The 17,975-nt window shown below is 38.9% G+C and overlaps 1 protein-coding gene across 3 annotated transcripts in view; it reads left to right on the top strand.

Moving 5' to 3' along the window:
* The window catches only part of Dennd4c (DENN domain containing 4C), a 95,867-nt gene that overhangs the window by 60,133 nt on the left and 17,759 nt on the right, over positions 1 to 17,975 (top strand). For all 3 annotated transcript variants that reach the window (XM_021200378.1, XM_021200377.2, XM_029539682.1), the window contains 6 exons: positions 3,501 to 3,620; positions 5,370 to 5,516; positions 8,900 to 10,062; positions 11,947 to 12,127; positions 13,368 to 13,477; positions 13,753 to 13,928. In XM_021200378.1, coding sequence (XP_021056037.1) covers positions 3,501 to 3,620; positions 5,370 to 5,516; positions 8,900 to 10,062; positions 11,947 to 12,127; positions 13,368 to 13,477; positions 13,753 to 13,928 — 1,897 coding nt within the window. The remainder of the gene's footprint in view (positions 1 to 3,500; positions 3,621 to 5,369; positions 5,517 to 8,899; positions 10,063 to 11,946; positions 12,128 to 13,367; positions 13,478 to 13,752; positions 13,929 to 17,975) is intronic.

Below are 17,975 nucleotides of genomic sequence, written 5' to 3' on the forward strand. Positions count from 1 at the left end.
CTCAGGACTTTTATTTGTTTTCTCTTTGGTTTTTCTTGCTACTTTTATATTAAATTTCTGTTTCGGTATTTTATTGTATATTATTTGGACAAAATACTGTTTCTTATTATATTTTCATTTGAATATATTTGAAGTCATCTAAATTAGCTTTATTTTTAAAAGTTCAGTATATAATTTTGATATAAACTTAGTTTATGAGTGATACTGATAACAAGAGATACCTCCTCATCTTTCTTCCTGATTCTTCAAGTTTTTAAAGTTTGTCTTATAAAAGTCATCTAATATTTTACTATTCTAATAACTGGTGTAACAATTTCAGTGGTTAGGATGGCACTTTTGAGACCTTTTTAAGATTTTCAGCTTCATTTAACTTTACTTTATGTATATAGGGGTTATCTGCATGTTTGTCTGCATATTACATATATGCCTGGTGCCCTTAGAGGCCTATAGATGACATCAAATTCCCTGAGACTGGTTGGTTGAGAGAGGTCGTGTGGGTCCTGTGAACTAACCCTCAGTCCTCTGGATGAAGGAGAGCTAGTGCTCTCCTGCCAAGCTGACTCTCAACAGCTCCGCTGAATTTCTAATGGCGAAACAGTAGATATTAAATTCCAATGATCTTGTGTTTTTAGAGTTTCTAGTGGAGTTATGTGACACTTGGGGTCTTTGGCCTGGTGCCGATTGTGCTCATTTTGCTTATCTTGTGAAATCTTTCCACTTGGTGCCTAATACAGAGATCCTTCTCAGGGATTAATTACCTTATCTCTTTCCTAGTCTGTGTTCATATCATGGCACTGTATTTTAACAAATGACTTTCTGAGGAAACCAACCAAAAGAACAAAACCAAAAAACTTTATTTGGTCTATGTAGGATGTGGGGGTGGGTTTAGGGATGGGGGTATGGGGTTGAACAGTGTTCCATGACAGTAGTGTGGAGCTCAGAAGACAATTTGTGTGCGTTGGTTCTGTCCTTCTACCAAGTGCATCCCAGGGTTGTCCAATTCGGAAGCATAAGCCATTCATTATCTGCTGAGCCCTTTTGTCAGCTCTGAAGTTAGTGATTTAAATCTTAGTGATAAAGGAATCTAATAACTCAGTCCTCCGTAGTCACCTTTAACCTGATACATAGTTCTTTAGTATTTATTCAATTATCTATTTATTGAGAACACTATGTATCTCTGACTGGTTTGGAACTCAGAGAGATCTCTGTCCCTGCCTCTCGAGTGCTGGGATTAACGGTGTGCACCCTACACCAGGCTCATCAGCATTTCTTTGTTACAGCTTTAGCCTTGTTGGGAGATTCAACTTGTTTTCTAGAATATTCTTTAACTTGTGTTTGTATGTTTCCTTGCAGTTAGCTTAGGTTCTGTATACTGCATATGTTATGTATCCTCCTCAGATTGTTATATACCTATCTGTGCTTTGTAAGTAGTGTTAATTTAGCACTTGATGTTAATGTGGTCTGATCTCTCTATATGTACATCTTTTGCCTCTTCTAGATCATAAGCTATCTTTAGGGGGCCTAGGGAAGCTATGAGACTGTGTAGTGATACTCCTTTTTCATCACACTTTTAAGAATTAGCATCCATTGATGAAGCTTGCCTGAATGGATCTTCCCTGTGGTGGTCATACAGTGGTGATTTCACTGCTGTATTTAGTGGTGACATTCTAATATAGCCAGGAAGCTCTTTTTTCTTCTCTTCTCTGATAAAGTGGGAGTTTATGTGTTGTTATATTAGTCAGTAAATTATAATGTATTAGTCTTTATCCATTCTCAAATTACCTCAGTGTGGACCCAGAGGATACTCCTTTAAACTTGGTTATTAATGCCTTTTAGATGTGTGGTTATGGTTCTTTTCTGGGGCCATACCCCACTGGCCTTACTTTTGTGTATTTCTTCTCTGAACTTAGGAACAAGTTGTTTTTTTGTTTTGTTTTGTTTTGTTTTTTCCCCAACAGCCACAGGGCTCATTCAGTGAAGACTAGATTTTAGAAGTCCAAGTCTGGGTCTTGGTATGCCCACTGTTACAGCAAGGTGTTAAAATCCTGCTTTTAGTTTTAACAAACAGGATGAGAAACTAATTATATGTAGTGTTGTAGAAATACCTCTAGTTCCAAATCAACTCCACAGGATTCTTTTTTTACATTTCTTCACTTTTGTTTTTTTCTTTTTTCTAATTGGGGGCATGATAGAATGCTTCCCTAACACACAAATGCTCTTACTTCATTCTCAGTATCATACATATAAAACCTCCTGTGTTCTCCCATAGTGAACCCTTGTCTCCTGATACCATTACATGTGGTTGTTTACTCAGTGTGCATAAAGTAGGGCTGCAGGTGGGGACTGGATGTGATAAAGATTAATTGTTTGCAAGGATGAATTTGTCAAAGAATAAATTTTAAAATGTCTAGTATTTTTCAAATCCACTCCACTCCCACCCACCCATAGGAACCAAACCTACTTACCTTTTATAGATTTGACACTCACTTCCATCCATAGGGTATGGACTCCCAAGTAAAGTTTTTAAAGCTTAAACTCAAGAGTTGGGTGTGATAACATACACATAGACCCAGTATTTGGGAGGTGTGGGGACAGGAGGATCAGGAGTTAAAGCAAAGCTATTAGCTACATAGTGAATTAAAGGCTAATCTGAACTATATAAGACATTGTCTCAAAAGAAACAAAGCTCATTCATATAAGGGATGGCGTAATGGCTCATTGGGTGAAACGATACTTGCTGCCAAGTCTTGTGACCTGAGCTCAGTCTTTGGGACCAGGTAGAAAAAATCAGTTTCCCAATCCTTGTCCTCTGATCTCTGCCTATGTATGTGAAAGAAATGTAATTTTTAAAACGTTCAGTTAAAAAGTTACACAGATTACCCTTTACCCTTCTTTTGCCCTTAAAGGCTTACGTTGTTTCATGTATAGTATTAGTTGGCCATACCTGTTTCTACTGGCATCAATTTTAGCGAACACCCTAATTTTTTGAGTATGTAGAAATGTACTAAAAATAAAACAACACAGTAAACCATACTTTAGGAAGTTTCCTCCTTTTCACAAATCTCTTTTTCTCCACCCTTTGTAGGTAAACTATTTTTATTATTTTCTAATAATAAAAATCTTATTGTTCTTCCTACATTTCTTTTGCAAAAGTAGCAGGTATGTGTTTCAGTCCCTTTTTGTTCTTACCAAAAATAAAAAAATAAAGATATGCTATAGATATAGACCCTCTTCATAAAGAGTTTCAAAAACGCTTTCCCAAATTACCTTTAATATTTAGGTGTGGAGATTAAGGTTTGGTGCTTTCAAATATAGAACAGCCTTCACTCTGTTCTGCCTTCCTCGTTTTTGCTTATTTTTTTTTTTGGAATGCATCTTGTGAGAGTTCATTTTTTTCTTTTTTATTGTATAGTTTTGATTGTATAGATGTGTGGTTTTTTCTGTTCGTAACTGTATTTTAAACATATGAAAGTATTTACAAGCATGCATCTTTTAAACAGGCGGTCAGTCTGACCAGGGCTACGGGTCCAAGGATGAGCTGGTAAAGGAGGATGTAGATGGTCACGCACCTGAAGAGCACATGCCAACAGAGCTGATGACCACAGAGCTGCACATTGAAGGTGAATGTGATGTTTGTGGACAAGAATGTTCAGATCATTTTATTTTATGTTGTGATTACAGCAATAATTCTCAGGAATGTAAGGCCTGTTTCATAGATTGACTGTGATAGTCTTTATTTTTTTAAAGATTTATTTATATATTATATATAAGTACACTGTAGTTATCTTCCCACACACCAGAAGAGGGCATCAGATCTCATTACAGTTGGTTGTGAGCCACCATGTGGCTGCTGGGAATTGAACTCAGGACCTCTGGAAGAACAGTCAGTGCTCTTAACCACTGAGTCATCTCTCCAGCCCAACTGTGATAGTCTTTACGGTTGAAATTTTAGCAACTTTAGAAAGTTTATAGATCATCCTTTATTTTGAAAAAATAAATAAAAGGTGCCATCAATTGGCAAGGTTACATGGATATGTTTTTGACAAACTAGGACTAAACTTTGTCCTGTTTTGATCTTGAACTTCCAGTTCCTCCTGCCTCTTTCCTTAGAGTCCTGGGACACCGGGCATATGCCAGTCATCAAGTCCACCAATAAGACCAAACTTGTTCTGTCAAATTTCTGTTCTTCTCATTTCCCAACTCTGAACTTGAGGATTATTCCCAGAGTCATAAAAGGCAAACAGTTACATCTCCAGGTCCTGAGGTTCCTTTGAATTTTGTTTTGTTTTGTTTTGTTTTGTTTTGTTTTTCGAGACAGGGTTTCTCTATATAGCCCTGGCTGTCCTGGAACTCACTTTGTAAACCAGGCTGGCCTCGAACTCAGAAATCCACCTGCTTCTGGCTCCTGAGTGCTAGGATTAAAGGCGTGCACCACCACGCCTGGCGGTTCCTTTGATTTTTAAAGAGATTTTTTTTTTTTATTAGAACATTTTTGGGTGTTTCTAAGTAGTTTGCATGGTAGGTTAAAAATAAATATAAATGGTTTTCCTATCTTTTACAGGACTCATTGAGGTATAGAGCGATATGTTGTAATCCTTTTATTGATCTGTAAGGAATTTGGTTTATGGCAATAGATTTTTCCTGTTCTCTTACCCAAATGTATATTTTCCTTGATTATAATACTTAACCTTATGCTCTAGAGTTATAAGCTATTTGACAATGGAAGAAGTAGAAGTCAAGGCCAAGAGTTTAATTGACTCACTAAGAAATGCTCAGGTCTAGATTATTGAATGTTAGAATAAAACACTATTAGTCGGGGCTGGAAAGATGGCTCAAGAGGTTGAGAGCACTGGTTGCTCTTCCAGAGGTCCTGAGTTCAGTTCCCAGCAAACACATCATGACTCACAACGAGATCTAGTGCCCTCTTCTGGCCTGTAGGCATACATGCAGACAGAACTGTATACATAATAAATAAATCTAAGGGGAAAAAAGCCACTTAGTATTCTTTTTTTTTTTTAATTAATTTATTTATTATATGTAAGTACACTGTAGCTGTCTTCAGACACCCCAGAAAAGAGCATCAGATTTCATTACGGATGGTTGTGAGCCACCATGTGGTTGCTGGGATTTGAACTTAGAACCTCTAGAAGAGCAGTCAGTGCTCTTAACCACTGAGCCATCTCTCCAGCCCCTGCCACTTAGTATTCTTGGTATTTACGGTGTACAGTAAACCAGCTAGAATAAGTCAATGAGTAATCATCGACACATCCCCTACCTGACGAAAGACTACACTCATATGTAAACATCTCTGTTTTCTGCTCATTATTGTTAAAAGTCAGAACGATAACATCCAAATATTTTTCTTTCAGAGGAGTGTGATGTATCTGCCATTGTCTCAAAACACTTGCAACCTACTCCTGAACCTCAGAGTCCTACTGAGCCTCCTGCATGGGGCAGCAGTATTGTGAAAGTTCCATCTGGGTTATTTGATACCAACAATAGGACAAGTAGTACTGGTGAGTAGAAAGTGACCTCTGCCTCCTTTGGGGACACTAATCTGTAGTCAAGCTGACCTTGACCTCTGCCTTTTCTCCATCATGCTCAGTTAGAGTATCTTTAGTGATATTATTTCTCTTGACTTATTACAGTGGACATGCTAGGAAGCCATGATTGAGTCTGAATTCTGTAAGTGGTCTAAAGTTAAAGTTTGTAATTTAAAGGAATAGTTTGAGAGCCTTGCACAGTGGCACATACCAAAATAATAATAATAATAATAATAATAATAATAATAATAATAATAATAATAATAATAATAATAATAATGATTAATTAAAAGCAGATGTGAGAAAATATGGAAGTTATATGAAAATATCATACCATTTTATGTAAGGGAATCGAATGCTGGTGTGTTTTGGTAGTCACCTGATAAAACTTTCTGAAGAAAATGCAGGTAAAGGTGCTCACTGCCATGACTACCACTCCAGTTCAATTTTCTGGATCCATGTCGTGGAAGGAGAGAGCCAGCTCCTGCAGGCTGTCTTCTGATACCACATGTGCACTGTGGCTGACACAGTTAAATGCATAGATGAGCTACCATGCACTCCAATAAATAAAGTAGTAAGAAAAACAACAAAGTTAGATGTGAGTGGGTGGTATTTTAGTTGAGTAGCTATGAGAGAATATACTACAGATTGCAGCTTATTTATGACAGGAGAAATGAGTTTGAGTGAGGGTCCTCTTAGATTGTAGATTGTCTACTTCTCTTTGTGTCCTTGGATTGTAAAGACCTGGGTGTGGTAGAACATGTTTGTAATCCTAGAACTTGAGAGACAGGTAGGAGAAGAGATCAAACACAGTCTCTGGATTTTCTTTTGCAAAGACCTTAATCCATTCATAAGAGTGCTACCGTTATGCCCTAATTATCTCCAGTATTCAGCTCTTAGACATAAGCCTGTATTTTTCCAGGTTTTCGATTTGGGTTTGTTCGTCAGTTTGTTTGAGATAGTTGCACTGTATAGCTAGCTTTGACTCCTTCTGTAGCTCAGACTAACCTTGAACTCAAGTTTCTCCTGCTTTGTTTCCCCAGGGTTAAACTTGTAAATTTGATTTCATTCATTATTTTTGAGTGGTTGAATGTGCCATATGTGTGGAGGTTCGAGGACAACTTTGTGGGGTTGATTCTCTCCTTTACCTTTGTGTAGGTTTGAGGATCACACTCGGGTTGGCAAGTGCTTCCACCTTTTAAGCCATCTCAGCAGCCCTCTGGTTATTAGAAACAGGGCCTTAAACTTGCTGTGTATCACAGAAGATAAACTGGAACTCCTGATCCTCCTGCTTCAGCCACCTATGTGCTGGTGGCTAAATTTAAAGTCTAAAATTACAGATATACAGCCATGTTAGACATAAATGTTAAATGATAGTAACATGGAGTGGGAGAGATGCTTGCCATTTAGAGCACTGGCTTTAGTTGCAGGGTATCCTCTTTGGACTTCCTGAGGTACCAGGCACACACGTTGTACAGACACATATATCATGCATATAAAACACCCATATATATATAAAATAAGTTTGTTTATATATGTGTGTGTATATGTATACATATATACATACATGTGTGCATATATATATATACACTTATAAACATAAACTTATATCTATGCATATATGTATTATATATACATATATATATACATATAGTTCACTTAAATAGAGGAATGGAAATAAAATTGTATGGTAACAAAGAGTTTAAAAAAAAAACTTGCATTCTGGAGATATGGCTCAGTGGCTAAGAGTATTTACTATTCTTTCAGAGAGAGCCTGGTTTCAATTTCTAGCACCTATGTGGTGTGGCTTAAGACTGTAGTTCCACAACCATCCAGAACTTCAATTCCAGGAGGTCTGACACCCTCTTCTGGCCTCCATGGGTACTGCATACATGTTTTGCACTTTGATACAGGCAGAATATTAATTCATACTCATAAAGTGAACCTAACAGAGTTTTTAATTAAAACCAAAAAAGAACGACACAGTCCAGCATGGCTGTGGTGGTGCATGAGTTTATTAACTCCAGCACTTAGGAAGCAGAAGCAGACAGATCTCTGTGAGTTCGAGGCCAGCCTGGTCTATAGAGTGAGTTCTAAGACAGCCAGGGCCACACAGTGAAACCCTGTCTCAAGAAACAAAAACAGACAGAAAAGACCACTTGTTTCCCTAAAGCAGTTGTTGGGCCTTCAGACTTTTCCCTGCTTTTGTTTTCCTATCTAATGGTTCAGTCTGTTTTAGTTGCCATTGTTTGTGTAGCACCTTATAAAGTTAATAACTAGCATTCACATATTTGTTCAAGATCAAATATAAAATTTACTCAAGATTTCATCAGCCATCTAGGATTTTTCTTTTTCTTTTTTAAACTCTGAAGCAATTCTTTTACTTTGGTATAGTAATGCTTTGGCTGTAACAAATTTGTCATTTCCCTGTAATTACCAACTTGTTTTGTATAGAGTAGGTTTCCTCCCCACCCGTCTATGTGCAGAGTTATTAAACCCAAATCTTTTTTTTTTATGCTAAGTAAGTGCTTTACCACTTAGCTATATCCCCAGCTTTCTGACAAGTGTTTGAAGAATTGGATATATGAGAGTAAAATTAGAAGAGAATTTTTCTTTTTGAGTCTGCTATTTAACTCAGAGTATTTTCCTAAATTGACTCTTGTTTGTTTTTTTTAAAGTTTTTTAAATTTTATTTATTTTATGTATGAGTATACTGTAGCTGTACAGATGGTTGTGAGCCATCATGTGTTTGCTGGGAATTGAACTCAGGACCTCTGCTTACTCAGGCTTCACTCGCTCCAGCCATGCATGCTCTGGCCCAAAGATTTATTGATTATTTTATGTAAGTAAACTGTAGCTGTCTTCAGACTCACCAAAAGGGAGCATCAGATATCATTACGGTTGGTTGTGAGCTACCATGTGGTTTCTGGGGTTTGAACTCAGGACCTTCAGAAGAGCAGTCAGTGCTCTTAACTGCTGAGCCATCTCACCAGCCCTTAAATTGACTCTTAACATATAAGAAGCATAGTTACATGTTTGTTGACAAAGGTAAGCAGTGCGGGCATATCTAGTATGGAATGCATGTTGTGTTTTCATACACATGATATGCAGAGGAGGAGGGTAGATGTTCCCTGTAAGAGGCAGGCTTGGATAGATTTGGGCTGTACTTTTTCTGTATACACTTTATGTAGCTTCTAGATGAAAACCAGGCATTTTAACTGCTAAACCCCTTGGGAGATGCTGCTTCTATACCATCCAGATACTCTGTAGTCTTGCTCTCAGCATAATCAGAATAATTACTTTGCTACTTTTGAAAATCATGATGTTTCACTTTAATATATTGCTGCCCCCTTTAGGTAGTACTTCAAATGTGCTATTTTCTACTCAAGCTCCAGTCGAGGATGCAGTCTTCACTGAGGTCATGAATTCCAAGAAGAATGGTGATAGAGGAGAAAAAAAACAGAAGCATTTCCCAGAGAGGAGCTGTAGCTTTAGTTCTGAAAGTCGAGCGGGGATGCTGCTTAAGAAGAGCAGTTTGGACCTGAATTCAAGCGAAATGGCCATCATGATGGGAGCAGATGCCAAGATCCTCACAGCAGCACTGACGTGTCCTAAGACGTCTCCACTTCATGTCACAAGAACCCACAGCTTTGAGAACGTTAACTGTCATCTAGCTGACAGTAGGACTCGTGTGTCAGAAAGCACCTGGGATTCTGAGCACAGATCATCTCCTGTGCTCGAGATGCTGGAGGAAAGCCAGGAGCTCCTGGAACTTGGGGTTGGTGATAATGTGGCAGAGGCTGCGGTAGAGACAACATGTAACAGCCTACAAAGTAACAGTAACAGTCACCAGTCCAGAGACACAGAAGCAGGGTCCCAAGACCCAGTGAATAAGAGGAGCAGTTCATATGCTACGAGGAAAGCCATTGAGAGGGAAGATGTTGAAACTGGACTAGATCCTTTGTCTCTTTTAGCCACTGAATGTGTAGAAAAAACATCTGATTCCGAAGATAAGTTATTTTCTCCAGTAATTTCACGAAATCTGGCTGATGAAATTGAAAGTTACATGAACCTAAAAAGCCCTCTAGGTAATAAATCTTGTAGTATGGAGTTGCATGGAGAGGGGAACCAGGAGCCTGGCTCTCCTGCTGTGTTTGCTCATCCTTTAGAAAGGAGCTCGAGTCTGCCTTCAGACCATGGCCCACCAGCACAAGACAGCACTGAGACTGAGAAGAGCTCCCCTGCTGTGTCCAGGTCTAAAACTCTGACTGGGCGGTTCAAGCCACAAAGTCCTTACCGCGCTTACAAAGACCGGTCCTCTTCCTTATCAGCATTAGTGCGTTCTTCACCAAACAGCTCTCTAGGTTCTGTAGTAAATTCTCTGTCGGGGCTAAAGTTGGACAATATACTCTCAGGGCCCAAAATAGATGTCCTAAAATCTAGTATGAAACAAGCAGCGACGGTAGCCAGTAAGATGTGGGTGGCTGTAGCGTCTGCCTATAGCTATTCGGATGACGAGGTAAGAACATTATACTATGTAGTCTGTCTGATGTAGGAATGCTTTGTAGTGCTTTAATGTATAGGTATATGTTTGTGTTTTTATAATCTAGAGGTTTCTGCTAAGGGTACTTTTATATATTAAAAACTTTATACATGTTCTGTTATATAAAGTGACTTGAAATAAATGATGTAAAAATACATTGTTAGAATTACCAGGCATGGTGGCTCTCACCTATAATCCCAGCACTTGGCAGGTAAAGGCAGGAAATGCAGGAGCTCAAGGCCATCCTTCACTAAGTAGTAGTTTGAGGCCAGTTTGGACTACATGAGATCCTGTCTTAAAAAAGGGAAAATAGGAGGCTAGAGAGATGGCCCAGTGGTTAAGAGCACTGGCTGCTCTTCCAGAGGACCTGCGTTCAATTCTCAGTACCACATAGCAGCTCACAACCACCTGTAACTCCAGTTCCAGAGGATCTTACAGTCTTCTGACCTCCACATGTGCTATACGCAGATAGTGCAGACATACATCCCATGCACATAAAATAAAATAAATAAATTTAAGTAAAAATGAACAAACAAAAATAACTTTAGAATCACTTTATAATTCCATAAATAAGTCTAAATTAAAACTTTTGAAAGCACCGATAGTATTTGAAATTATAACAACATCATTGTTATATATGCATAACATTTTACTTCTCTGCTGGGGTCTGAGAGATAGGGAGATAATGTACAGAGCAGGCAGACTTGAGGGTTATTCTTTCCCTTCCTCAGCCTCTTCAGCATTGGTTTGCTTGTGTTTACCACCCCACTCTCCATGGGCACTTCCATTTTTACAGAGCTTTTTGCCTACGTTACTGCCTTACTGTACTTGAAATCTCCCTGCAGCTTAAAATGTTGTGAATAGACTAAATCATTAGATTTTCTTTTTGTGAAAATACAAATAGAAAAACTACTTATTGTATAGAAAAAAAAGAGTTTCTCCTTCATGTTCACAGAATTCTATAGTACATGAGTAATTTAAGATAATATGATTCCAGTTTGCTAAAGCTCTTGGGTGTCAAGTCAGGCAAAATAAAAATGACAAAGTAAAGAGGCTGGAAGATAAACTGGCTAAGTAAGACATATTGCAGGAAGCTTCTAGGAAACATACTAAGTGACTAAAAAGTACAGTGCTATGACAACAAACAGACTTGTCTGTGTGGTCCTAAGGCCTTTGCACATGTTAGGTCAGCTTTACACCATCTCCTGCATTTTTAGCCTTTGTATTTAAAGAGCTTTACGAGATCAATCCACACAACACAGAATAACTTTAAAAGTGTTCATCTACGGCCCGAGATTTGATTTCCTTGGTAGAGTGCCAGCCTCTTATAGTAGGCCCTTGGGTTTTCCCTCCATGAGTGTGTGTTGTGGATGGGGGTAAGGGTGGGGAGGTAGCTTAGCATTATAATAAAGAACAGAATGAACCATTTTGCTTCTGAAATGTCTTCTGACATTTAGAAAGGATTTTTTTTCATGGCCTTTTGGACTTGGACTCTGTGACCATATCGAGTCTTGTAAAGTATCAATGTATTTGGGGTGCTTAATTACGCAATAGGGGGTTACTAATTATATAATAGTATTTAAGTGAATGATTGGTTCACCTAGGGCACAACCCAGCCTTTTTTGAAGCAGGTGACTTTATGAGGGGACAGTTTTGGAGCACCCCATCGAGGTATGTCACATCTTGAATGTCTTAGACTGGAAATTTCATAAGTCAGTGAGGTAACTTGACAGTTTTGAAAAGGCATAGGAGTTACTTGCTTTAAGACACAACATTTCAATGTGAAAGAATAAAGTGAAACCATTTCCACTGCAAAAGCTATTACTTATGTATGTGGGGTTTCATTCTTTTTAATTATAGGAAGAAACTAATAAAGATTATAGTTTCCCAGCTGGCCTAGAAGATCATCATCTAGTGGGGGAGAATCTGTCCCCCAACACAAGTGTCTCAGGGTTGGTTCCCAGTGAACTGACCCAGAGCAACACAAGCCTCGGCAGTAGTAGCAGCAGTGGAGATATTGGGAAACCGCAGTGTCCGGCAGGTATGGGAACGCTTCTTCTTTTGCCTTTTGTTTTTGCTTGATTTTTACTTATCCATAGTGCTGAAGATTTAGTTAGGATCTATGCATGTGGGCAGCAGTGCTACCACTTAGCTACACTCTAACCCAGTTTTCATTATACCTATAACCCGTCACCCCCATAGATCTGTGTTAGTCTGATTTCTATGATAGTCAATATTGTCAACAACAAGTATCCATGTATTGTCAACCAAACCAGTTAAGGAACCAGTCCCCCTTCCTCGCTACCCCCTCACCCTTCTTCCCTTCCTCCTCTGAAACTGAATTTGTGGAATGGGGCCTTGGGAGTAAAATTTTTTTTTTCCTTGTTCTCTGGGTAAATCAGTGATTGCAATGGATTTTAAGGACCTAGGGGAATACAACTGCAATTTCAAGATAGAGAGAATTATTACCTTTATTATTAAAAACTTTTTTTTAAAGATGTATTGTTTTTTTAAAAGATTTATTTATTTATTATATGTAAGTACACTGTAGCTGTTTTCAGACACTGCAGAAGAGGGAGTCAGATCTCGTTAAGGATGGTTGTGAGCCACCATGTGGTTGCTGGGATTTGAACTCTGCACCTTTGGAAGAGCAGTCGGGTGCTCTTACCTGCTGAGCCATCTCACCAGCCCTTATTAAAAACTTTTATGTACTTTTTTTTTCTGACTCTTTAAGACAAAGTCTCATCACATAGCACAGACTTGCCCACCCCCAGTCCCATCCTCTTTTTTCCCTCCTTCCAAGTACTGGTAGTACAGATACACACCTGAAGTCATCTTAAGTTGTTATTATGAAAAGTTGAAAAAAATCATTTAATAAACATTTATATATCCTCTACCTGCATTTAGTTAACTTTTATTAATTTTATCAGTTTATATCTATATGTACCCACATTTATATAGTAAATATTTATCTATAAATGCAAGATTTCATGGTACTTACCTCCTTAATATATTTCCAAAGCATTGAGAACACTCTCCTACATTATATGTTCTATTTCTTACTTGTCTTTTTTTTTTTTTTTTTTTATTTATTTATTTATTTATTATATGTAAGTACACTGTAGCTATCTTCAGACACTCCAGAAGAGGGCGTCAGATCTTGTTACAGATGGTTATGAGCCACCATGTGGTTGCTGGGATTTGAACTCCGGACCTTCGGAAGAGCAGTCGGGTGCTCTTACCCACTGAGCCATCTCACCAGCCCTCTTACTTGTCTTTAGGTGAAGTTCCATTTTCAAGAAATATCAAAGGGCAGGACTTTGAAAAATCAGACCATGGTTCTTCTCAGAATACCAGTATGTCCAGCATCTATCAAAATTGTGCGATGGAGGTAAAGATTCTATAGTTCTTGTACCTGTGGTAAAGTGGTTGTAAACATATTCTTATCTCATAATAGCACTTAATAGGATTCGATGGGATCTATGTGGATATTCACAGGAGTACTTAATATCTTTGAAGCAATAGACTCGTAGTTTGTAACATAAAAGAGCTGTTAACCCTAATTGAAACCAATAAAGTAACTAAAAATCATAATTTTTTTCCTCAGTAGATAGACCACTGAGATCCACTTCCACCGTAGACTCTGTCTTCCTGCTTTCCCTTTAGGTTTTGATGTCGAGTTGCTCACAGTGTAGAGCTTGTGGTGCTCTCGTTTATGATGAGGAAATCATGGCTGGATGGACAGCAAATGACTCAAATTTGAATACAACCTGCCCGTTCTGTAAAAGCAACTTCTTGCCTCTTCTCAATGTAGAATTTAAAGACCTGCGAGGCTCTGCCAGGTTAGTATTGTGCAAGCTCCCTCGGGAGGTGAGAGCCCTGAAGACGTGGCTCTTGAGGAAAGGTGCAGTACACAGCCAGCTGTAAGGGCGGCCTCTCCTTTCTCTCTAGACTACTTTTCTGCTCTGCTTAATGTGTGAGTACCAGGAGTAGATTCTTGCAATTAAACTCTGTTTATACCTGATTCAAAACTAACGATTTAGTGTTATTTCAGCACTCCCTGGGCTAGGGAGATGGCTTGGTTTTGAACGTGCTTCCTGAGCAAACATGAGAACCTGCGTTTGGATCCTGAGCACCACCTGAAATGCCAGCACTGAGGAGGTTTCTGAAGCTCACTGGCCAGCTAGCCTAGCTAAATCAGTGAGCTCCAGGTTCAGTGACAGACACTGTGTTTAAAAAACAAACAAACAAACAACAAAATACAGTGAAGCCAGGTCTGGCATCTTTACTCAGAAGACAGAGGCAGGCATGTCTATGAGTTCAAGGCCAGCCTGGGCTATAGAAGGAGAGTCTTGAAAACAAAACTAAACAGTGGAAAGTGATTGAAGTAGACATAGGACATTGACCTCTGACTTCCACATCCTACATTCACAGTCGTGTATATACATGTGCATACAATTATACAAACATACATGCACACAAAACTTCTGCCTTAGAGACCTAAATTAAATCTTCATTGCCACTGTCTGGTACTGTGAGATGAACAAATCCTAGGTAATAGAAATGCCACGAATTAGAGGCTGGGATGTTAGAGGCTCCACGGTAGATCTCTTGGCCTAGCATGCATCAGGTCCTAGCTCTGGAAACAAAAGAAAGGCGACTAATCAGTCTGTGATCAACTGAAAGTTGGTAAAATAGCTAAGTAATTGGGAAGTGTGCTGACCTAATCAATGCCATTAATACTTTATTTGCTTTGTTGATATGTTTTGATTGTTGAGACTCGAGCCCAGCGCTTGTTGCATGGAATATGAGCATGTACTCTGAGCTACACTCTAGCTCCCTTAGGGATTTTTATTTATTGTTGCTGATGCTGTTTGTTTCATCTTCAATTAAAGTGGTTTTTTAAAATGTTTTATTTATTAATATTATTACATGTGAGTGTGATTGCAGATACATATGTAGAGGTCAGAAGACAACTTACACCTTCTCCCTTGTTGAGGCAAGGTCCTTCCTATTTTTCCTACTTCCACCTTCCATTTTTCCTACTTCCCTTGCCTTAGGAGTGGGTTTACACATTTGTCTTTCTGTAGGTTCCTGAAGTCAAACTCAGATTGTTTAGACTTGCACAGCCAGCACATTTACCCACTGAGGCATCTTTCTGGCCCTGGTGCATGTTCTTTACTCCAGTCTGTAAAGTCTGTGTCTCAGGTGGTGAATTAAGGCCATTGGCACTCACGGTTGTATTTGATGAGGGCTTGTTGCTGTTTAGGTTGTGTGTGTCCTGGTTGCTTGGTCAGTTGGTAATTCTTTTCACTGTTGGTAGTGTTGGATGCTCACTGGTTTGCTGTATTGGGCATGATTGATTCCTCCCCTGCTCTCTTGTGTTCATCCGTTGTATTTATGGACTATGTACTGTCCTGCATCCTTGTGTGGGAAACTGTCTTCCTTCACTACCTTAAGAGTTTTCTGCACTGCTGGCTTAAAACGTCATGAATTGTCTTGACTTGTGTTTGTCTTAAGATGCTTGTTTTTTTTTTTTTTTTTTTTTGGTTTTCCGAGACAGGGTTTCTCTGTGTAGCCCTGGCTGTCCTGGAACTCAGTCTGTAGACCAGGCTGGCCTTGAACTCAGAAATCCGCCTGCCTCGAGATACTCTTTTTTTTTTTTTTTTTTTTTTTTTTTTTAATAATTAGTTTACTTTTATGTGTATAAAAATTTGCTTACATGTATCTTTGTGTAGCACCTGTGTATCTGGTGCCCTCCAGGGCTGGAAGAAGGCATCAGAGCCCCTGGAACTGGAGTTACGGCTGTTCATGCTGGTTGTGGATGCTAGGAATCAAACCTGGGTCTTCTGAAGAAGCAGCCAATACTCTTAACTGCTAAGCCTGCTCTGTTTTGAAGTAGTCTTACTTCTCCATGTTGTTGTTGGTTTTGTTCTTGTTTAATTGGTTAAGTTTGGGTCTGCAAAAAGAAATTTTGTTTGACAAGTATTTAACTTCCAAGATTTGTAATAAATTATTCCATGCTTTCCTGACTTTTAGGGGTGCTGGTGACAAATCTGATGTTATTCTGATGTTTCTCTTTCAATTAGTGTTTTTCTTTTATAGCTTTTAGTATTGTTACTTTGCTTTGTGGTTTGTTTGTTTTAAGATTGTGTGTGTGTGTGTGTGTGTGCACATGTGCACGCACATGTGCGCGCGGGCGCGCGCGCGTGTGTGTGTGTGTGTGTGTGTGTGTGTGTGTGTGTGTCTGTCTGTCTGTCTGTCTGTCTGTCTGTCTGTCTGTGTCTGTCTGTGTCTGTCTGCATGCAGGGCAAAAGAGGGTGTTGGATCCTGTGGTGCTGGAATTACAGGCAGTTGTGATCTGCTCCATGTGAGAGCTAGAAACCAGACTCATTGTTATTTTGCACATGTAACAGATGCTCTTTTAACTTCATGCTATCTCTGCAGCGCCCAGATTTGTGTTTTGACATCACTGTGATATATGTGAAGAAGTGTGTCTGGCCACATGTATGATTGTATATCTATTCTTTTTTTTTTCTGGGTTTTGGAAATTCATAGCTATAATTTCATCGAATATCTGGTCTTAAGTCCTTAGATTTTTATCCAGCTCCTTTTATTTTATGAGTTCTTTTTTTTTTTTTTTTAAGATTTATTTATTTTATGTATGTTGCTCCCTTCAGACACACCAGAAGAGGGCATCCCACCACAGATGGTTGTGAGCCACCATGTGGCCACTGGGAATTGAGCTCAGGACCTCTAGAAGAGCAGTCAGTGCTCTCAACCACTGAGCCAGCCCTCCAGCCCTCTATTTTATGAATTCTTAAGTTTGGTCTCTTATGTGTACCCAACTTTTTGGAAATTTTTTCATTAGTTTCTGTCTTTCTCTGTATATGTATTGACTCAACTTTGTCCTCTTCCTGATTTTTTCATGCTAAGTGTTATCTGGTGATGCTTTCTGTTGTGGTACTTGATTTATTCTTTCATATATAGTATTTGTGTTTGATTTCTTTTTAGTGTCTATGCTTCCTTGCTGAATTTTTCTTTATATATTTTACTTTTTTTTTTTTTTTTCAGGGTAATGATTCTCTTATCCTTGTGGTAACTTTGTCAGACATAAGAGCTTTTCCAAAATGAAACAAGAATACGAGTATAACATAAACACCTAAAATACAAAAGTGTTCATACTAAGAGGAGAAAAAATGAAAGAATGTATATAAAATAGAGAACAGAAATGAATATTAAAATACTCAAATACAAATGAGCAGTAAACTGAAGTGGATATTATGTTCAGTAAACTGAAGTAGGGATTACATTCTCATTCAGTATTTCTTCCTTAGTTTAGAGGGTGTTCCCACCCATTTTTACCAAGTCACAACCTTCCTGCGATCCACGTAGTTTTTCCCTGCTAATGTTGGGGTTCACAGTGCTGAGGACTGCTCAGCTTCAGACTGCCTTATCAAACTTCTGTATTCACAGCATGAGCCTTGGGGGCTCCTGCTTCCCTCACGTTTGTTTGTTTGTTCCGTTTGTTTCGTTTTGTTTGTTTCTAGAGATCGACTGTAGGTGAAACCCCAAAGGCTGAGATGAGATCCTGCAGAATTCCAGCCTGCTGTGTTTGGGAAGGAGAGTAGGATGGGATTTTGGATGTTAGGGGTCCCTCTTGGGTTCCCAGCAGTGGGCTTGGCTGCTGGTGCTTTCCTTTGTGGGAGCCCCATGCAAAGCTGCTGAGCTGGGCTAGCTGCAGAGTTCTTTTTCTGTCACCACTGAGTTCTTTTAACAAGAGGCCTATTTTCCTTTCTCCCCTCCTTGTCTTATACTGAGGCAGTCATCTTAAGTCATCTCTTGGGTTTGTTGTTGTTGTTGTTGTTGTTGTTGTTGTTGTTGTTGTT

This window comes from Mus pahari, chromosome 6 (assembly GCF_900095145.1).
Source record: "Mus pahari chromosome 6, PAHARI_EIJ_v1.1, whole genome shotgun sequence".
Lineage (NCBI taxonomy): Eukaryota > Metazoa > Chordata > Mammalia > Rodentia > Muridae > Mus > Mus pahari.